The sequence below is a fragment of the Heteronotia binoei genome, chromosome 18 (assembly GCF_032191835.1).
Source record: "Heteronotia binoei isolate CCM8104 ecotype False Entrance Well chromosome 18, APGP_CSIRO_Hbin_v1, whole genome shotgun sequence".
Taxonomy (NCBI): domain Eukaryota; kingdom Metazoa; phylum Chordata; class Lepidosauria; order Squamata; family Gekkonidae; genus Heteronotia; species Heteronotia binoei.
In genome coordinates, this window is record NC_083240.1 from 22895727 (window position 1) to 22918630 (window position 22904).

General features: G+C 44.8%; 1 protein-coding gene across 4 annotated transcripts in view; it reads left to right on the forward strand.

Annotated features, from left to right (window-relative positions):
- LOC132587398 (coiled-coil domain-containing protein 50-like) overlaps positions 1-22904 on the forward strand; it is a 44113-nt gene that overhangs the window by 1127 nt on the left and 20082 nt on the right. For all 4 annotated transcript variants that reach the window (XM_060259704.1, XM_060259702.1, XM_060259703.1 and 1 more), the window contains exons 2-5: positions 10888-11007; positions 16503-16565; positions 20615-20744; positions 21510-21600. In XM_060259704.1, coding sequence (XP_060115687.1) covers positions 10959-11007; positions 16503-16565; positions 20615-20744; positions 21510-21600 — 333 coding nt within the window. In that variant the 5' untranslated portion in view covers positions 10888-10958. The remainder of the gene's footprint in view (positions 1-10887; positions 11008-16502; positions 16566-20614; positions 20745-21509; positions 21601-22904) is intronic.

Here is a 22904-nt window from a genome sequence, read left to right on the forward strand (position 1 = left end):
CTTTTCTTTCAACACTCGCCTGATGCTGGGCATGTACAGAGGGCTGCTGTACCCTCAAAACAGGAACAATAGTGAATTGCTTTCAATGCACATGGCTCTTTATCTGGCAAACATGGTGGCAGTGTGGATAGGTAAGATACAGTTTAAAAACAACACCCAATGCCATTCGGGCAGTTTCATATTTAATTGAGCTGGTGCAGGATGCTATGGTAGAATGTGAAATGGAAAAGGTAAATGCACATGGGAATGGGTACCCACAGGTCTTGCAACCATCAGGCCAAAATTTGACAGGCAGGCTAAGTACACCACTCCCCGCGTAGTTCTCTGATTCTGAATGGTAGTACTGGGTTGCTCAACACAATCCATTGTTCCCAGTGTTGCCTTTCAGAGCCCACAAAGGTATTGGATCAGGGGACCCTACAGAATCTCCTGGACCTTCAGTATCAGTACAGTTGCCAATTTCCAGGTGAAGGCTGGAGATTACAGCTGATCTCCAGACCACAGAGCTCAGTTCCCCTGGAGAAAATGGCCGCTTTGTTGGACGGACTCTATGACATTATTCCTGCTGAGGTCCTTCCCCTCTTCAAACTTTTCCAAACCCCACTCTCCACACCCCAAACCTCCCAAGTATTTCCCAGGCAAGAATTGGCAAACCTATATTCATCAGCCATGGCTCCCTGAGCATATGCAAAATGCCTTTATCTTTCAATTTTTTAAAGAAGAAAGTTGGGTTGAATGCCTTTGATGATCCCATGCAGGACACACTGCTGGAGTTACCTTTGGATAACTCCCCTTTTTAAAGTAATGTAGGATGATGAAGCTCTGGCTGAACCTTGGTGCTTTTTCGTGTGATTGTGCTTGACTCATCAGTATGCTGTACAGAGGCCTCTTGCAGACTCTTCTGTGACATTGTGGTGCAGAATCAAGAGTCTTTTTTGTTTCTGGGATTTGGTCAATGTGGTTGTGAGATAGAGAATTTATTCTATATGTTCCCATCACACTAGAGCAGTGACCCCCAGTCTTTTTGGCCTGGGGAAATGACCGTAGGGCCGGCCGGCCCATCGTGGACCCAGGGCAGGCAGGGTGGGGGCACCCAATTCGGCCTACTGCCGCAGTTTTCCCCGCCAATCAGGTGATGGGGGGGGTCGGCCTGGGAAGTGCTTCATGGCCCCTTCTCTGGCCTTTAAATGGTGAATATGGGGTACGGGGGGGGCAGCGAGGAGCGGCCCGATTGGAAACAGGCCGTGGACTGGGACCGGTCCGCAGCCCCGGGGTTGGGGACCCCTGCATTTGAGACTAGTTTGTGCTATCTGTGTAGAATGGGGAAGACAAAGATTACCTTTAATACGGTATTCTGATTTCAGAACATGAAACAGCCCAGCTCGTTAGAGGTAGAGTCATCATCTTTTGGGACCTACTCTCTACTCCTTTGTATATAAAGGCAGTGAGATGTAGTTAAAAAAAAATCGTGCCATTGGGACAATGTTTTTTTGGAGTTGTTCCATATTAATTGAGCTGGTGCAAGATGCTATGATAGTGGGAGGAACTCTCATGCTGCCCCTTTTCCCCAAGACGGGGAAAACAGCATCCTCAAAGATAAGAGGTCCATATGCACACACGTACCAACTAAGCACGCTCTGCAGCTGTAGATGTCCTTACTTGGTAAAAAGTTGCTTTTCAGTTGCTATTTCCAGAAGGCATTTGCTCAGATTCCTTTGGGATACTATAAATTTGGCCAGAGACTAGACCTAGTTTAAGCTCTTTGTGTTAGATGCAGGCCTCAGATTCAGTGGGAGCTCGCAGGAGCACAGCTCCTGAACCTTTCTGAGAGTTCCTCCTCCTCCTCCTGAGAGTTCCACCTCCTTGTCCATTGAATAGTATGTGCATCTGCATAACAATCCCTGGATGAGCTCCACCACCTATTTTTCTACAAAATGACCCCTGGAATGGAATAGGATAAGGTCTGTGTTTAGGAGGTGGTTTGTTTATTAAAAAATGTTTAATGTCCCTCTTTTCTCCAATCAACAGAACTCAGAGCAGGTTAACCTTAAAATAAAAAAAACCCCAGATAGTCTGACAAGAAATGCAAAAAAAAAGAAGCAAACCACAACCTCTGCCACTAAAAGTACATTTATTTGGCTTTTTGCACAAGTGGCAGAGGACTAGAATTAAAAAAGGGGAGAAAAGAGGAGTTTTAGGATTGCCTTGTTGGCCCAGTAGTTTCTGAAACCACCCTTAGATTATATCAACTTTCAAGCCATCTGTTTATTTAGTGTAGAATAATGTTTGGTATATCTATTAATGGAATCTCATTCTAGTTTCTTCATATGGTGCCTCGTTAGTATGACTTCTTATAAACTCTTGTTAAGGAGAGAACAAGGGTGGAATTCCTGTGTACTGTCAAGATGATGAAGAGATGGCAGAGTTGGGTTCCAGGAATAATTAGGGAATCAGAGTCTTGATTAACAAAATCCAAGGACTTTTAAAAGCTTGTTGATTTTGCTAACAAATATTAATCTTATCATAAAACACATCGCCTTACTGGAAAATTACCAACATTGCAGCCATTTTTAAAACAGATTCTGAAAGAAGCTAAGAAGTTGCAGGCACAGTAACTTTAACTGTCCTGGGTAAATTGCTCTTATTTCCTACAGTCTTGCATTTGTTAAACTTTTAGAAGAACAAGCCTTGCTCAAGAACAGTTAGCAGGCTTCTGCTAAGAGAAGTCCTAAGACTTGCCAAACTCTGAACACTAGTTGCTGGGGGAGGGACAATGGCAGGAGAAGCCTATGGCTTTGTTGCCATCTCCAGAGAGATAAACCTTTCTTGTTTCACTCAGCAGCTGGCCAGATGTCTCTGAAAGGCATGTAAGCAGGGCATGGAGGCCAAAGCCTCCCTTAGTGTTGCTGTTGCCCTGCCCGCCCCACCTCCCCCCCCCCCCGCAACAGGGTTAATACTGGATTATTAGGATGGATTGAAAATTAAATTAAGTTTGAGTCCTTTGGCACCTCTAAGACCAACAAAAGTTGTTCCCCTACAGGTTTCTTAGTTTTGTTATTCTTGATGTCAGATTTGTCCATTTATTCTTTGTGGTAGGGTTTGGCCTGTTTGTTAAAAATTAAACTGTGAGCTTCATAATTGCTACTGTATTTTTAAATTAAAAACTTTCTCTTTGAGGAATCAGCAAAAGTATTCGTAAATTTAATTGTGATTCAAAATATGTGGAAACCGTCAGTTAAGTCTTCCAACTTGTCTTCTGGGCCATATGAGGGCACAGCCATTGTGTGGCCTGAGATTTCCACGTCATTGCAACTTTTTGGCTCCACGCAATTATATTTTTCCTTCTTCTTGTCACCCCAGTTCTTTACCTCCATAGATTTTGGGTACAACACTCAGCATGGAGTCTGTGCTGTATATGTGTGTAATAAGGATTTGGTTGCTCACTGCAGTTAATGTTATGAAATACCCCTTGGAAGGAACAGATGTAACAACAGCCAAGCCAGCTGGGGGTGATGGGAATCCAAGAAAGCAAGTAAAATTGTCGCAGCTCGGAGCCAAAACTGCAAAGGAGCATGAAAATGTCTTTTCATGCAGTGTGAAAGCTAAGATGTTCCTTTCACAAAGGCTCCAGAGATATGAAGTTGAGTTAAATAACTTCAACTAGTGGTCCAAATCTGGCCATGTTGTCTTTTAGAACAAAGCTTTCAGTGGCTCTTTCCATATGGGTGATTTGCCTCAAGTCTAAGGCCGTTGGTATGTTTTTCTTCTCCCTGCTTTCCTGTAACCTCATGGCACTTCCATGCACCACCCGGTTTTCCTCAACTTCTCTGCAATCTTTCCCAAACCTGCTTTTCTGCAATGTTTTGGGAATGATTGCAGCCTAGCCAGGCTGGCTGCTATGTAGGTGGGAAAGTCTGGATTTTCCTGGGTACTGCCTACTTATCAGCGATTTTCCCTACCCTAATCTTTGTAGCGGAAATTCTTCCCCCTTAGTGCCAACAGGGTGCTTTTTAAAATAAAATAACTTGGCAGCTGGCATATCATGTGATGGTACATCAGTATGTCTGCCTTGGGGTCTGGGGCAGGGAAAGTGTGGGGAAAGCTGCCATCTGGAAGCCCTATTGATGCTTCACTTCATTGGCTGCTGCAGTGATACTGTTTCTCCCATTGGAAGCCATTGCCTTGTGGGAAAGGCCCCTCATAAGGGGACTCCCAAGTTCCACTTACTGCCACAAATGGCCTCAAACCACCAAATTTTGCTGTTCCAAAAATGCCCCTTCACTTGCTTCATGTACCGGAATCTGAAGTTTTTCTGTGCAAGATAGGGAAATACAGCACAAGTTGGAATTGATGGGGGAGGGAGAGCAGTTGGGAAATTCCAAACTCTAAAATTTCCTCTTATTCTGCAGTCTGGTCCTCCATTTCTCATGTAGGTGTGACGACCTGGCCTGGCCTCTGGCATTAGTCTTTTCCTGTCTGCTTTCCTTTTTTGCTGCTACTATATTTATTTATCTTTTCATGCCCAATTAATTAGTGTCTGAGAAAGTGTTTTTCCTCTTAATGCTAATTAACTGCTCTTCCAAGGTACATTTAGCTTAAAATTTATCAGAGCCCTCAAAAGCTTATAATATCCTGTGGGTAAGGAGGCCAAGGTGTCTGATGGTGCCATTCTAAGCGGTTACCCTTTTTCTAAACCCACTGTCTCCAGTGGATTTAGAAGGGCATATCTCTGTTTAGGATTGAACTATAATATATCTTAATACAGCAGTTTTGCTGCTTCTGGATTGTTCTAGTCTCTGAAGGGAGGAGCACATGTTCAAGAACTTATTCCTTGTAACCTGCTTTTCAAGAAGAAGAGTAGAAGCTTTGCATTCAGAAGGTTCCAGGTTCAACCTCTGATATCTCCATGAAAGACCTTTTTGTCCAGTCAGAGCAGACTGTGCTAGATGGACCAATGATACAGCTCAGTATAAGTCAGTGTTATATGATAATCCTGGTTAGGAGGAACACACACTAAATCCCCATCCAAGATACTCTAAAGGCTAATTTTCCCCTCCTCCTGCCATTAAATAGACATGTGTCGAACTCCTTTGTTATGGGAGCTGGATCTGACATAAATGAGACCTTGTTGGCCAGGCAATGTCAGGCCAGGCCATGTTTTTATCAATTTAAGATTAGGTAGCAGAGATATAAACTTTATAAATGACACATACAAACACAATTAAATATATATATATTTAAAAACTTAAAACATTAGCACTTATTGGTCTTAAAGGTGCTTTCTTTGTATTTCTCCAGGGAACTGGGTAAAGGAAGCTCTTTCCTTCCTTCCCCAGGGGACTGGGGGGGGGGAGCCTCAGCCAATAGAAGGAAGAGAGGCTTGGCTCAGGAACTCTGCTGTGCAATTGAGAGAGCCTGGAAAAACAAACTCTGCCTCCTCCCCTTCTTCCCTCCTGTGCAGTTGAGCAGGCCTTGCAAAGCAAGCTGTTTTGCAGAAGGAAGCAAGATATAGGAAGAAAATGACAGCCAGTTGCTTGGGGACCTGATAGGAGCCTTCCGGGGGTCTGATTCGGTCCCTGGACCACTTGTTTGACATCCCTGAAATAGACTGTACATGCTTGTTGGAGAGCAATGGGCATGCTTAGTCTTCATCAGACCAAATGTTGCACAGTATCCTTAACCTGGAACAGAAAGGAAATCCCTCTGTGCTTTTCCACAAGGCAGGAGAATCTTTCATAGCTTATGTTGGGTCTGAGAGAAGCGTAAGAGGCAAGGAAGGGATATGTGGTTTAGTGGTAGAACATCTGCTTTGCATGCAGAATGTCTCAGGTCCCTGTATCTCCAGTTAAAGGATAATGTGGGAGGTGATGTGAAAGACCTCTACCAGAGACCCTGGAGACCTTCAGCTAATCTGAGTAGACCGTACTAACCTTGATGGACCAATGGCCTGATTCAGTATAAGGCATCTTCATGTGTCACCTTGCTTTGCAAGCAACTCTCAAGCTCAGCACCATAATGATGAGGCTCCACAGAAGGGTAATATGTTTTATAGTATCAGCTACTGAGATATCCAGAAAAACCACCAGGACTCATTTGCCGCATTAGTAAACCAGTGTCCAGTGGAGTGTCCAAGGTGGTTTCCATAGGCTGAGAAAGAATATTTGCAAACAAACACTGAGGCCTCATTGTAAAATGAATTTTGATGGAGAAACACAGCTTGCACTGCAGGGAACTTAGAAGGATGTAACTTCTAAAAATGGCACTGTTGTCCATAACTATTCAAGTTCTGTTTTTTTGTGTGTGTTTTTTGGGAGGGGGAGGAGTTTGCCATCACATCTCAGCCAATTTATGGTGACCCCGTACAGTTTTCAAGACAAGAGATGTTCAGATATCGGTTGCCATTGCCTGCCTTTGTGTAGCAACTCTGGTGGTCTACCATCCAAATACTAACAAGGCTGACCCTGCTTTGCCTCTGAGATCTGACAAGATTGGGCTCGCCTGGGCTATTATATCCCAGTTAAATTGCTGCAATGTGCTCTTTGCTGCTGCCTTTGAAGTAAGTAAGCCTAATGTCTGGGATTAGCTATGGGGCACGTATTGCCCCTTTACTGAAGTCTCTGTGATGACTGCCTGTCTGTTCCCAGACACAATTCAAGGTGTTGCTTTGGAATACTGTGTACAATTCTGGTCACCATATCTCAAAAAAGATATTATAGCATTGGAAAAAGTGCAGAAAAGGGCAACTAGAATGATTAAAGGGATGGAACACTTTTCCTATGAAGAAAGGTCAAAATGCTTGGGGCTCTTTAGCTTGGGGAAGTGTCAACTGAGGGGTGACATGATAGAGGTTTACAAGATTATGCATGGGATGGAGAAAGCAGAGAAAGAAGACCTTTTCTCCCTTTCTCACAATACAAGAACTCATGGGCACTCAATGAAATTGCTGAGCAGTTGGGTTAGAACTGATAAAAGGAAGTACTTCTTCACTCAAAGGGTGATTAACACATGGAATTCACTGCCACAGGAGGTGGTGACGGCTGCATGCATAGACAGCTTCAAGAGGAGATTGGATAAATATATGGAGCAGAGGCCCATCAGTGGCTGTTAGCCACTTGTTGGAACTCTCTGTCTGAGGTGGTGATGTTCTGTATTCTTGGTGCTTGGATGGGGCACAGTGGGAGGGCTTCTAGTGTCCTGGCCCCGCTGATGGACTTCTTGATGGAGCCTGGTTTTTGTTTTGTTTTTTTTGCCACTGTGACACAGTGTTGGACTGGATGGGCCATTGGTCTGATCCAACATGGCTTCTCTTATGTTCTTATGTTCATTTTGCTTTTAAAGTCCACAGTGTCTTTAAGTACTAGGGTAATTGATGGAGCATTTTCTCCCATGCAGCCCTGGCTGTTTGTTGAGATCTTCAGTCCAGACCTGGTCCTCTGTTCCCTCCCTCGAAAGTGAGGCAGGTGGCAACCTTAGAAGGCATCTGGATCAAAGCGGGTCAGCGCTGCTATTACTTTTAGATCTCTCTGCAGCGTTTGACACGGTCAACTATGATCTAATGACCCACCGCCTTGCCGACATTGGAGTCCAGGGGGCTGCCTTACAGTGGTTTTCCTCCTTCCTCCGTGGTCGGGGACAAAGGGTGGTGATCAGCGAGAAGACCTCCCTGCGCCACTCACTAGACTGCGGTGTGCCGCAGGGAGCTTTTCTCTCACCGATGATGTTTAGCATCTATATGCGCCCCCTTGCCCAAATTGCCAGAGGTTTTGGGCTGGGTTGTCACCAGTATGCAGATGACACTCAGCTCTATCTGTTGATGGACAACCATATAGACTCTGCCCCAGACCATCTAACCGGGGCGCTGGAAGCAGTGGCCGATTGGCTACAATTGAGCCGGCTAAAGCTTAATCCAACTAAGACGGAGGTCCTGTACCCTTGGCTCGGGGGGGGGGGGGGGACTAAGATTGGGGATCTGGCTTCCCACCCTGGATGGCACATCTCTTGTACCAACCCAGAAAGTGAGGAGATTGGGTGTGATACTGAATGCCACCCTGTCTATGGAGGCCCAGGTTACAGCTGCTGCACGATCTGCCTTTTACTATCTTCAGCAGGCCAAACAACTAGCATCTTATCTGGCCCCTCAGGACTTAGCTACAGTGATTCATGCAACAGTCACTTCCAGGTTAGACTACTGTAACTCACTCTACACAGGCTTGTCCTTGAGGCTGATCCAGAAGCTCCAGCTGGTGCAGAATGCAGCAGCACGATTGCTGTCTGAATCGCCTGTACGGGCGAGCAGTCGGCCGATGCTGCGCAGTCTGCACTGGCTACCAATTGAGTACCAGATCCACTTTAAGGTTTTGCTATTGACATTCAGAGCCTTGCACGGCCTGGGACTGGCATACCTGCGGGACCGTCTCTCCCCATACGAGCCCCTGAGGTTGCTACGACCGGCCAGTCAGCATCTTCTGACCATCCCTGGCCCAAGGGACGTCTGACTGGCCTTGACCAGGGCCAGGGCTTTCTTGGCCCTGGCCCCGACCTGGTGGAACCAGCTCCTGGTGGAGGTTCAGACCCTCCGGGATCTGCTACCATTCCGAAGGGCCTGTAAGATGGAGCTGTTTCACCGGGCCTATGGCTGAGGCAGACAGGCATCCTATCATTTAAATGGGCCCCCTGCACGGATTGCGCTGTACTGATTCACTGAACTGATTCTCTGAAACCAATATAGCTGGGATTGAACATCTAGGTTGGGACAAGGATCGATCTGCTTAGGCTGCCTCACCTAATGTGAGTCATGGCTAAATTGCTTAATTTTTTAACTGTTTTAATTGTTTTAAACAGGTTTGATTGTTCTACTATGCCAGAAGCTGCCCTGAGCCCATTATGGGAAAGGGCGGCCTATAAATCAATGAAAATAAAAATAAAAAATAAATAAAACCAGAGACAGGGCCTTTTCAGTGTGGCACCTCATTTATAGAGTGCACTTCCTCTGGAAGTTTACCTGGTGTCCATTTCTTTACTTTCCAGGCCAAGACATTTTTATTTGCTTGGGTTTTTATCTCCCCCACCCCGCAAAATACATTTGTGTTCTCTCTTTTTTGTCCATTTTAACATTTTACTATATGCTTATGACTTATCTATCATTTTGCACTGCTTTAGTAGTCCTGTTGCATAGGTTTTGGGGGGACTGTCCTTTTTATAAAAAATCCCTGTTGAGGTTTTATTTCTGGCTTTTTATGCCAGTTCAGGTCACTTTAACCTCCTGTTGTTCCACTGGGTTGCTTTTATAATGTATTGTCAGCTGTTCTGACAGTTGGTTGATTGTGTGATGGTTTTGTTTGTTTTGCTTTTCTTGTGAGGCAGTTTTTGGGCAGCTTTATTCTGGAGAGGCAGCAAAGGAGTGAACTAAATAAATAAACCCAACTCTGGTCCTTCCAGGCCCTTTTAAATGGGTAAATGCAGACACAGAATATCTGTAAGCAAACAGATCCCAAGAAACTTGTCTCTCACATTTATATACCAGCAGGATTCAAGCAACCTCTTACGTATGCCAAGGAGCTCAAGTCATCATATATGGGATTGCTCTTTTTTTTATCCGCAGAGCAACCCTTATGGGATACACGAAGTTTATAGTAACTGGCTTTAAGATCATTCTGTAAACATCTGATATGGATTTTTTTTTTTTGCCGTCAAGTTGTAGCTTTGATGTGTGTGGCAACCCCGTAGAGTTTTCAAGGAGGAGGCGGTTCAGACATGGCTTGCCATTGCTGGCCTTGGTGTAGTAACCCTGGACTTTGTTTGTGGTCTCTCATCCAAGTACTGCTAAGCAGGGTTGGCCTTCCAATATCTGATGAGATCAGCCTAGCCTGGCCAATCTAGGTCAGGGCAATTTAACTCTCTCTTTTTTTTTTTTTTTTGCCAACAAGTCACAGCTGACTTATGGTGACCCCACAGGGTTTTCAAGGCAAGAGACATTCAGAGGTGGTTTGCCATGGCCTGCCTCTGTGTCATAATGACCCCGGCATTGCTTGGAGGTCTCACACCCAAAGGCTAGCCTGGGTTATCCAGGTGAGGGTTCCCCAGTCTAACCTAGGTCTCCCCAATATAAGTCCCACAGGAATCCATGGGCCTCTGGAATCTTCTAGAAAAGGTGCAAGGCTTATGTGGTTGTTTCTGGCTGCTTTCATATTGAGAGGATGCTTTGGTGATTAAATACTGGGATTTTTAGAAACATTGCTCTGCTTTTATATCTATATAGGCTTTAGTGGTAATTAATCCAGAGAGACACTTATCTAGTTCCTTGCTCTCCAAGGGAGATTTGGACTTGCATTTCTTGAAAAACTGCTCCTCTCCTCCACTCTACATCTCTTGAAACTGAAGGGAGTTTCATAGGCAGTTTGTGCCATGAATGAGGTGGGAGGAAGGGGGGAGGTATCTACTGATCAAAGGAAAAAGCAAAAAAATTCCACTGGGCACACCCAGTGGTTTAGGTGCACCTAAACAAGCACTTTTCATTGTAGACCGCCTCATCTGCATGGGGAGATGGGAGAGAAGTGTTTTTGATGGATAAATTCCTCTTCTTTTTAGCATATTTCCTAGTTAATGAGCAACCCCCACTTTGTTCTGTAGGAATATGAAAAGCATTTTCTTGTTGCTATCTATCCTTCATCAGGGCAAATGATTTCCTCTTGCCGAGACCAGAGGCAAAATCTTTAGGAGAAGCATATTGAGCTACCAGCATCAACAGGACTGTCTGTCTGTGCAGTTTTCAGGAAGTTTGTGATCTGGGCTTGTGCAACGTTCAGCCTGTCGCCTCTGGCGTCTTTTGAAAAACCACTCAGTTTGTCATCATACAGTCTTACTGACTCACTGTGCCTCTCGTTACAGGTTGTCTTCACACTCTCAGGAGTGTGTGAAAGCTACTCAGCACAAAGGCAGCAAAGCACCCAGCTCGGAAGATGACTGGAGTTCAAATCGACAGCTCCCGACTGCCCCCCGTTCAAGAAGGTAAGTTTTCAAAGTGGTTGACTTCTTAGAACTGACTGAAGTCTTAGAACAGGCTGTAGACCTAGCTTGGATTGGTAAAATGCAGCTCTAATCCAACTTCTGTGAGAAACTATATGTTTACAGGTATGAAAAAACATATTGAACCTAAAGCAGTTTTGAACCTAAAGCAGTTTTGCTGAATCAGACCAGTGGTCCATCTAGTCCAGCATCTGGTTTCACACAGTGGCCTACCCAATGCCCTCAGAATGCATTTCTGCAGAGGAGAAGCCAAAATCTCCCATCTATTACCAACCAGCACTGGTATTCAGAAGGCTCGTCTCTCTGAATACAGAAGCTGTATGCTGTTATCATCAAGGCTAGTATCCACAAATGGACCCTATCTCCATTAATATGTCTAATCCTTTCTTAAAGCCATCTAAGCTAGTGACTATGTACTGTGGAAGTGAATTCTTCAAGAATACCTTTCTGAATAAATGGTTTGTTTCATGTTGGTGAATCTGCTTCCGGTCAACAACAGTGGGCATCTGTGAATTCTAGTTTATGAACAAAGAAGAACGCTTTATGTCCTTTTTCCACCCTGTAGATAATTTTTAAAATCTCCATCATTTCCCCCCAGCTCTGGGTCATCTTTTTTCTAAACCAGAGGTTCTCAAACTTTTTAATAAAAACCACTTTATAAATTCACTGGGTCCTATTGTACCAGAGGCTGGAAGAAATTCTTCCAACCTAAGAAACCTTTTGCCAACTTAGATGTCTTTTGCAATAGAGGAAGGCTGATTAGGCTGAGGAAGGCTTAAAACATTCCTTAGCGGGGTGGTAGGATACAGGTAATTATATTTTTTGGGAACCACTAGCAAAGTAATTCCATGCTACTTTCACCATCATTAACTTTAAATTTGATGATTTAACACTGAACACATTAATACTTTATTTTTTTATTTTTATTAATATTCAAGCAGAGAAATCGCACATAGTTGTCCCCACGCTCTCTCCCCCTTCTCTTTAGCTGATTTTGCCTTTCCCTCCCTTCTGTCAGCTCCGGTGGTCTCTCCCCTTTCCCTGCTTCCTTTCTTCTCTCCCACCTTCCAGCCTACCTTTTTCCTGTACTCAAGAGTTTTCAGCTTTTCTTTCTGTCCTTCACTCCTTTCCCACCCCTCACTCCCCTTTCTCTTCTTTCCACCTATCTATTTCTTTTTTTTTTCCTCCCCCTCTCCCCATGTTGGCTAACACAAACTGTGGCATAGAAGCCTCTGCAATACTGTTTGGGGGTGGCCCAGCAACCTCAAAAGAGCCACAGGGATCTCGCAACATAGTCTTATGAGATCTCGGTCAACTTTTTTTTTTTTAAGCTTCAGTAATTTGGAGGGGTACACCCCCTCCCCCATGTTTTCCTTTTTGAATATCCAGGTTCTTCTGCAGACTTGGGGTTTCTGAGGTTTGTTAAAATGTCTCCTTTATCTGTATAGGGTTCCATTGTGTGGATTTTTTGATCTTCAACTTGGGGCCAGGTTCAGAATTCCATATGTGATAGCATTGCTGAGCAACAGACTATATTTCATGGAGGTTTTATATGTTGATTTTCCCTGTCCCACTAGGTTTCTGAATACTCGCTAACTTCTGTGTTCTCATTTAACACCAAGTGCTCCAATTCTTCCATTTTAACTGGGAGACTTAACGACATTTTTATATAGAATCATGGAATCACAGAACTGGAAGGGACCATACAGGCCGTCTGGTCCCACACGCTGCTCAATGTAGGACCAATCTAGACTCTAGAGCATCCCTGACAAATGTTTATGCAGCAGCTGCTTAAAGACAGCCAGGAAGGGGGAGCTCACCACCTCCCTACATAGCTGATTCTACTGTTGAACAACTCTCATTGTAAAAAAAGTTTTTCTTAATATCCAGCTGGTACCTTCCCACTCTTAATTCAGACCAATTATTGTATGTCCTATCCTCTGCTGTCAATAGGAACAGCTCCCTGGCCTCCTCTTAAGTGACAGTCCTTCAAATACTTAAAGAGAGCAATCTTGTCCCCCCTCAGCCTCCTCTTCTCCAGACTGAACATTCCCAAGTCCCTCAGCCTTTCCTCATAGGGCTTGGTCCCCAGGCCCCTGATCAACCTCATCACTCTCCTTTGCACCCACTCCATTCTGTCCACATCTTTTTTGAAGTGAGGCCTCCACAGAACTGCACATAATACTCCAGGTGTGCCTGAGCAATGTAGTGTACAGTGGGACAACAACATCTTGCAATTTGGCTGTTATGCCTCTGGTGAGATGTCCCAAGATCACATTAGCCTTTTTTGTCACTGCCTTACACTGGCTGCTCATATTTAATTTATGATCCACCCATACCCCCAAGATCTTGTTCACACACACTGCTACTCTATGCATGTTCCTCATTTTTGTTACCCAGATGTAGAACTTTTCAGAATTGTTTGTTACCCAGATGTATAAACACTTGTCCTTCGTTTCTTTTTTTTTTAAGTGCTGTCAGGATGCATGTCACTTTCCCTCTCATGGCTCTTTGATGTCCCTAATTGGCTCTTATTGCCTGTCACGCTCTAACTATCAGGTTCTAGCACACACCCATCTAGATTACCATAGGCCTCCATTTTTAATGGCTGGTTTTGTTTTGTTGTTTTAGTTGTGAGTTGCCTCAAGCCGGTGTCTGGAGAGGTGGCATATTAATTTTCTAGATAAATAGAGATGAGTCATCCTGAACCAGATGGTCTCTAGCTCCTGTTGATTTTTCCCCAGGAGTTGGTATAAAAGCTGCTTTGTGTCCTTTTCTTTCCTACTGAGTGCCAGCAGTCTGTTTAATTTCATTTTAAGTGGAATCTGTTTCTTTTGTACAGAGTTGGCATGCCCCCCAAAATTCCCCAGTACTTAACAAATCTAAACCCATCCTCACAGCATCAGCATCTCATCCACTCACGGAGACCACGGTGCTCTAGCTGGAGATGGGGTGTGACTTCTGTGCTGGCTGGCCTTCACTCTGGACCAGAGGGGTCCAGCCTGATCTCCTTAGAGTGGTCCTCCCTGGGCAATTGCAGTATATTTTGTAGCTCAAACTGACCCCTCCTGTCTCCATTCTACCATTGGCACAAACTGTCAGGAAGGGCTTCACAAGCAAGCCCTTGGCTATAGCTGCAGCAGTCTGTACTAAATCCAAAAGAGAAGTGCAGTAATGTTCCAGCTTGAAAATGTTTTTCTTTTCTTTCCAAGTGAAACGGTGGGCAAAGGTCTTACTCCATCTCGGTTAAAATTTGGCTGAGCTGTGTAAGGAGCCTGATGAAATTACTTGGGGCTTTGTTGACCCGTGTGCTGTGCCTCCTCCCCTTCCAGTTGGCCATTGCTTTACTAGCACATCTCAAGGCCAGAGTGGTGAGCTTTGGGCCTGCAGAAATCTTCTGAAGTGTGAGGAACTACCTTCTCTCATGTCTCAGCTTCTGTCAACAATGGGATAAGTCCTGTGCACACAGAAAGACCTTTCAACACATAATCAAGCTGCAAGCTCTTGCCAGCTGTGAAGCAGTGGAATGCCGCCATGGAGGGGGGGGAGGTTATTGGCGGTGGCAGGGAGCACTGTTTTTTTGAGCACACCCAGATTTTGGCAGAGGTTCTGCAAGGCGGTGCCTGTTGATTTCAGCAGACAAGCTGCATTCTTGGCGAGGGTGGGGTAGAACAGAGTCGCTGAAGACCCTGTAGTCAGACAATGGATGTTCTTTCTCTCCCCCCCCCCCACCTTCTTTCTCCCAGGAACTCAGGGTGACGTGCATGGTTGGCCCCTCATCATTTTACCCACATAAGAACCCCCTGTGAGCGTCACAGCCATGTGGGGGTTTGGACCTGGATCTTCCAGAACCTAGTTCAGCATTCTAAGCACCACATTAGCATTTCTACGGTGCCCTGTATTTTCATGTGGATATTATCTCAGAATATGAATTGTGGGCTGGGAAGTCCTTTGGTGTGGAGAACCAGTTTGGTGTAGTGGTTAAGTGTGCAGACTCTTATCTGGGAGAACCGGGTTCGATTCCCCACTCCTCCACTTACAGCTGCTGGAATGGCCTTGGGTCAGCCATGGGTCTTGCAGGAGTTGTCCTTGAAAGGGCAGCTTCTGGGAGAGCTCTCTCAGCCCCACCTACCTCACAGGGTGTCTGTTGTGGGGGGAGAAGATATAGGAGATTGTAAGCTGCTCTAAGTTTCTGATTCAGAGAGAAGGGTGGGGTATAAATCTGCAGTCGTCTTCTTCAAATCTTGCCTCCACTATGAAATCGCTAGGTGGCCTTTAGCAGACCAACTCTCCAAACCTCAGTCTCCTCTCCTCTCTGCCACATGGGGGTAGTAATGCCTAACCCCCTTGTGGTATTTTTGTAAACAATACTGAGAGAATGTGTGTGAAGTTCTTTCAACACTCCAAAAACACTAGAAAAATGTTTAGTAATATAATAGGTGCTTTTATTATGCTTCCTCCCTCCTCTGGTTCTGGTTTCGTCAGTTTCCTCTCCTGTTATAGTCCTGGAGGAACAAGGGCCTCTTTTTATTCATCCAGTAAAAGAGTAAAGACAGATGTAACATTTTTTAAATCAGTGGAGCCAGTCTGAAAGCACTCTTGCCGCATTTAGTGCAAGTTAAATTTTTATGTGCTCGAGTGAGCTCTGAAACTCCCGTTTTGAACCTTCCCAGTTCAATAAATGGAATGGGATTGTTCAACTGCAGGGTAAACAAACAAACAAAATAATATAGATCCTCCCCCAAAGCTTTCCTTTGTAAAAAGCTTCTGCCCCCTGCCACACCTGAGAAATGCAGTTTTATCTCCCATGAGTCTCTTCAAAAAAAATATAGGAAAGTGCCTCTAGTTTGTGGGAGTCCTGAATATAAAGCTGTTGCTAAATAAATGCTGCTTTTACCTGGATAGTCTGGGCTAGCCAGACCTTGGAAGCTAAGCAGCTTCCAGAGGTTTTGCTGTGTAGCTCCTGTGCGATTGAGCAAGCCTGGCAAAGCAAGCTGTTATGCAGAAGGAAGCAAGAGAGAGAGAGAAGGAAGCAGATGACAGCCGGTTCCTCAGGGGCCTGATAGGCCTCCAGGCTTCGTGTTTGACACTCCTGCCCTACAGGGTCACCATAAATTATCTGCAACTTGATAGCAAAAAGAAATAAATTTTGTTGAATTCTTGCCACTGCCCTGCTTTGTGCAATGAGTTTGTTACATAGGGAGACAATCACTTACACTAGCTGTCATGTGCCTCTTAAAGGGAGGGGAATTCTTCTCCACCTTTGTGTTGCCTCCCCCTCTCCACCCCAGTCCTCTGCCCATTCATGGAGCAGAGGGGTGGTAAAGAAATCCAAGTGGAGCAGGAACGCTCGGTGCTGTTGAACAGGTGAGTGGATTCCTGTAGATCTTTCAGCGACATCTTTTGGTGATAAGAGAGATGCAAAGAGAACTGAGCCCTCTCTTGATGAATTCCTTCTTTGCTCTTTTCTCATGCAGTTTGTCGAGATTTTGCCGTCCTGGAAGATGGTGCTTTGGCCTACTGTCTGCAAGAACAAGAGAGTAAGAGCTGGAACTTGGGGTGATGGGCCTGGCTTATTTACTTCTGTATTTAAAACATTAGCTGCCTTTCTTCCTTACAGAACTCATAAATTACATAAAAACATACTAACAGAATTTAAAATCACAGTAACACTGTTGTCTCCTGCCTCCCAAAGATCAAAAGCAAGGGGGCCGGATGCACCTCCCTGGGGAGGTTATTTCATAATCATGAGACCTAGTTGTAACCTCCTCCAGCTAGTGCTTTGGCTTTTACTGGCTGTTTTTCTTCCTGGCGGGAGCAATGGCCAATTGCTGTAGCATTGAATGCTAAGGGACAAATCTGAAGAGGCCAAAAGCAGCCAACTGATTAACAAGAGTTTCAATAGTGCCTAGTGAATCAGTGACGAAAACTTTGGAAGTACCCTTGGTTGCCAGCGTATGGGATGCCCTAACACTCTGTTCCATTTTTTTAAAAAAAATTATATTTGGTTAATTAAATGGAGTCCAAAGCTTCACTGTCTCTAAACCCTTCAATTTTATTGAGTCGGCTGACGCAAATCTTGTCAGAAGATGTAGCATTTTTTCAGGGACGTCCTCAAGGTTGCTCATTGAGGTGGCTTTTCTTGGCAGCTGTTCGTGGGGAATCGTCCCTTTTGCAGCCCAAAGGTGTTGTCTTCTTCATCCCGTAATTATTTTGGCTGCCACCACGAATGCTAATGAACCGCTTAATGACGTCAAGACTTCCCTACAGCTGTGATGAAGGTGATAGATGTGCTGATCCTTCCACCCCCAAGCTGCCCGGGACTGTGATGGATGACAGTTTAGATCAGACTGCTGTGTATGATGGGAAGTTCATAAATGGGCTGGCTGCTGGAAACACATGGCCAACCAGAGCCTTGTGGCATGCTTCAGTGAATGAAGGTGGTATGTTGAAGCTTTCCTTCATCTTGTGCTCTGTCTCAAGAGCTACCGTAGAAGGGAAGCCAGCATTAATGGCTGCTCAAAAAAATCCATTTGCAAAAGATGACAAAAAGCAGTGTCTACAGTGAGTGTGTCTTAGGAACAGAAGTGCAGTGTCTTCCATTTCCTCTGTGGGGTTCCATTTCCAAGGCTGCTTCCCTATGGTACATTCTCTGACTGGCTCTTGATACTGCTGCAAATGCAGTCATTTACAGTGGTGATGGGATGTCCATGCAGTAGCGTTCCCTGCACTTTCCATGTCTTATCTCTCCACAGCCACTATTTCCTCCCCCCCCCCCGGGAAGTCTTTTTTTGTTTTTTAAACTGGAATTCTTATATTGTTGTAACACTATAGCAATCTATGTATTGATCTATTGCCACAGTCTTCTACTTCCCAGCTTCTATTTTTTAAAGTGTCTGACCATTTTTGTTGCATAGTTGTAGGGGGAAATGTGCAGCCTGCACTTTTGCCCTCATAACTCCAGAATGAAAATGAATTTTAAAATGAAAACTGTGAACTAGTAGATCATGGCAAAATGAACTGGTAGGTTATTGCATCACTGTAATGATCTAGCAGTTCCTGCTATTAAAGTCCTTCCATTTGGGGGAGGCAAATAATAGCTACAGGTGCGAAAGTGTATCTACATGGTATCCAAAAGCAATTAGTTTGGCTGTGATCTTTCCAGGAAAATTACAGTAGAGTGAAAACATGGAAGCAGAATAGGGGATGACATCATGCAGATACTCCTAGGAACAGTGCTGCTTTAAGAAAGACAAGGCAGAATTAAACCTCCATGTGCAAACAGCCCAAGACTTGCAACCGAGAAGCAAATACCTCACAAAAGACTCTCCCTGCCCCTATAATGTTTCTCTGGTGCTCAAGCAAGCAGTGTGCATGTGTGAAACAAAGACACCCCCCAGAAATGTTTTCATTTGGAACAATTTTAAACCAGAGGAGTGGGAGACAGGGGACCAAGTCATTAGGAAAAGTGAATGTCAAAAGAACTATGAAACACATGGTATGCTGCAAAAAAGGGCTACAGAAATGGCTACTTATAAAGTTCTTGCTTCCTATCAGAGATCTGTTGCTGAAGACTTTTCTGGCTGGAGCTGGGCTAACTGAAGGGGTGAATAATCTCACTGGTTTGCTCGCGACTCTGGATGGAGCCTTAGCTGACCTGGGAGCCAGGAGCAAATCCTGCCTGCTTCTTGTTCTTAGAGTGCTAGCTGGTTGAAGAAGATACTGCTCTACCAGGCCAGCCATAGAAGTGGAGTACTAGGAATGGGAGTGGCCTTTGCAGGGTTAGCAGCTGGCAGTGAACACACGTACACATGAAACTGCCTTGTAGCAAGTCAGGTCCTTGGTCCTGCAAGATCAAGATTGTCTTCTCAGGCTGGCAATAGTTGTCTGGGGTATCGGGCAGAGAGATTGCCTACTTCATGGTCATTTCAGTTGGGGATGCCAGGAATTGCATGCAGGCCCTTCTGCATGCCAAGGAAATGCTCTACCACTAAGCCATGGCCCCCTTCCCTAAGTGGGAATTTAGTGGCAAATCAAATCCAGTTGAAGGAAGCAGCCAGCCACCAGAAAGCAGACAAGTGGAGATGAGCGTCAAGATAGGACTGGAAGTGGTATGTTGAAGCTGTAGTTGTAAAAAATGGAGTTGGTAAGGAAAGGGAAGCAAGGTAATTGCAGAGCTGGAAATGTGACCAGGAGCCTTAGGCTGCACCCTCCCTCCTTCCTTCACAAAGGGTTCTTTTCACCTTCTTATGTTCATTATTTCTCTCTCTATGTTATGCATCACACCAGTCCTGATCCCCGTCTCCTGCCTCGTTGCTCCATTCTTCAATCTGTCCTTTATTTTTTTAATTAATTAAAGTACTTATAAACCCCACCTTTCTCCCCAAAGAAGAGAAAGGTGACTTATAAAAGAAAATATTTCAAAAGATAGCTACAGAAAGCATTACCACTGTAAAAATAATTTGGAAACCAATGACCACTTCAAGCAGCACCCGCAGTTCAGACTATAAATCACGCCTGGAAACTGCTGAAGCAGAAACTAAGCACCTCCAAATGGCCTCCTAAATTCCACAGATTAACAGAGGTCGTTTTAAAAAAGTCAACAGCATAAATTCACATCCTCAAGAAGAGCATTCCTCAAGGCTGGGGTCACAGCAGTAGAGCCCAGTGACCCACCTGAGGCGGATTTCATCATCCTCACAGAAGGTACAAGAAATTGCTGGGAGAAGTGAAGTTGGCACAAGGGGGTTCATTGATCTCCAAAGGACAGCCCTCTTCTCCCTTCTCCTCCTCTAGTGCCATCTTCACTTTAGTGCTTTTTTGGCACTCAGGCTGAAAAGATTGCCTCCACCTGCTTTAGAGTAGCTAAATGTTTTGTGTTCATTGGCCTCATCTTCTGTTTACAGCAGCGCCTAAAATTTCCAGTTGTGGCACAGAAACAAAAGAAGAGTCCTATGACACTTTAAAGATCAACAAATTTATTATTGCTGATGAAGGATTCATTTAACTGCTCCTGTGGAAGTGAGTGCAAACTCAGAAAGGACTTATGCTACAGTATGTTTAAATGTGCCATCAGAGTGGTCTTTTGTATTTGCTAAAACAGGCTACTCTGCTAGAATAGGTGCTGTGCAATCTACCTTAAAAAGACAAATCTCTGCCAGCAGGCTCACAGTTTACAATCAATTGACACAATGTGGAGAAGAACATAAGAGAAGCCATGTTGGATCAGGCCAATGGCCCATCAAGTCCAACACTCTGTGTCACACAGTGGCAAAAAATTTTATATACACACATACACTGTGGCTAATAGCCACTGATGGACCTGTGCTCCATATTTTTATCTAAACCCTTCTTGAAGGTGGCTATACTTGTGGCCGCCACCACCTCCTGTGGCAGTGAATTCCACATGGTAATCACCCTTTGGGTGAAGAAGTACTTCCTTTTATCCGTTTTAACCTGTCTGCTCAGCAATTTCATCGAATGCCCACGAGTTCTTGTATTGTGAGAAAGGGAGAAGGAAGAGACATACAAGACCCCCCTCCTTTCAACACTTTCTGAGAGTTTTCTATCTCTTGCCATTTTTCCACAGTTGAGCAGCATTACACCTCCAACATCCAGAAGAACCAGCTAGTTCAGAAGGACATCCAGATTGCCAAGAGGCTGCAAGGCATGGAGGAGGAAGAGAGGAAGCTCCATAATTCCGAGCAGCAGAAACAAATGTAGGGGTTGCCCTGTGTAATCACTTGTTCTTTGGGGCTTGTTTCAGATGCACTTCCCTTTTGGAAACAGTAGGAGCAAGTTATGGCTGCATTCTTGGGATCAAGGTGTGTTTTGGGTTCTGGTGCTGAGTCAGCCATGGCTCTAGAGTGCAAACCTGGGGCTGTTTTGAATACAAGTAAGGTGCATGTGAAGGGCAGTGTATCGGTCAGGGGTGGCCAAACTTGCTTAATGTAAGAGCTGCCACATAGAATAAATGTCAGATGTTTGAGAGCCGCAAGATATGAATATCAGATGTTTGAGAGCTGCAGAAAGGAAGGAAGGGGTGAATAGATGGAGGGAGGAGGGTGGGAGAGTTGAAAATAAAGTAATTTTAACTTTAAATGCATTCTCCAAGCCACTGGCTTTGAGAAGTGATTTAAAGACAAATGCCTTCTTCATGCTGGCCGACGGGGTGGTGGGAGCTTTGAAAGCCACACAATATGTTTGAAAGAGCCGCATGTGGCTTCCAAGCCATAGTTTGGGCACCCCTGGTATAGGTTGATGGCCAGAGTGTGTGTATAGCAGGATGCTGAAGGCAACTAGTTTCTTCTGGAAGATGCTTTATATAGTGGGTTGTATACAGAATTAACACCAAATGAGAGGTACCATATCTGACCAGAACTCCAAGTGGCACATCTCGTGTTCTGTTAATTTTGTACCCAGCCAGGCTAGGAGTGGCTGCTCTAATTGTTTCTTTTCTTCTCCCTTCATCCTGCTGCGTGCAGCGAAGAGAGCGACTCTGAAATTGCCCGTGCCATCCAGGAGGATATTCAGAAGAAAGCTGAGGAGAGTCGCCAACGGGAGGAGAGAGACCAGGTACTAGGACGTGCAAAGCCAAATGAGGCTTTGAGATCAGTGGGAGCAGGTTGTGGCAGGCAAGTGTGCCATTTTTGCCAGCCAAGCTATGTCAAGATTGCTCTAATAATACCCTGCAGCAAATTAACTGGTTGCTTAGAAGTTCCAGGTTGGCATTCTGAGAGTTTTTTTTTAAATTGCACTGACTGCAGCATTCAACACAGACAGTCTCTGCTGCGGGAGGCACAGAGTATCAAGCATTTTAGGCCTGTTTGCTACTGCTTGAGGCCATCTGGTGATGGGGAGGTGGAGCAGGAGTTGACTGGTCATCCCTTGTGGCTTGGGTTGGTTTAATTTGCCAACTCCCAGCCTGTTGGCCAGACTGCTTTAATAGCTCTAGGGTAGCCAGACATTATGCCAGACAAAAGTGTCTCCTGGCTGAGTGCCGCATGAAAAATCCTGACTGAGTGCCTCCATGAAAAATCTCTCATTAGATGGTTCTATATGCTCTGAAGAATGAAAGCTGTCTCCTGCCAATTCCACAAGCTGTGGCGGCATTGCAGTTGTCTTTCTGGCTATTAAGGCTCAAATGTTGCAAACCCAGCTAAGTTGCTAGTTTTTCAGAACCCAAAGGAAGTTATTCAGAAGGAAGTGGGGCTGTAGTCTTGCATGAGAGGAGGATCTGTTATTACCTGGAACCCAGTGTTCCCTCTAAGCTGAGTTAGTGTGAGCTAGCTCACAGATTTTTCCCTTAGCTCAGGAAGGATGATCCCAGAGCACAGTAATTTATGCAGTAGTTCACAACTTTAATGCCAGTAGCTCACAAAGTAGATTTTTTGCTCACAAGACTCTGCAGCTTAGAGGGAACGTTGCGCCCAGTGTGGCCTTGTTCTGCTGTGCAACATGCCATGAGTGACTTCTTGTGGCCTTGAGAACTGATTCAGCCCTCAAGAGCAATGACCTTTCTGGAAAGCAGTGCTTCTGAAGCATGTTGATTGGAACTAGACTTATGTCAGTGATTTTCAGGAGGCAATTTTCAGTAGTAGGTAGTAGTAGTAGTAGTAGTAGTAGTACAGTCAACAACCATTAACAACCATTTATGCATAGTTACATATAGTTAGCCTTTTGGCGAAGAGCAGGTGTGTGTGAGACTTCTGTCGTTTGGGGGCACAACATGACCTGAGCTGTAGTTTATATACCCTGCCTCTCTCCCCAGTGAAAATCCAAATCAGTTTATATCTTTTTCCACTCTGTTTTATCCTCACAACAGCCCTGTTAGGCAAGTTAGGCTGAACATGTGAAACTGACCCAAAGTCACCCAGAAA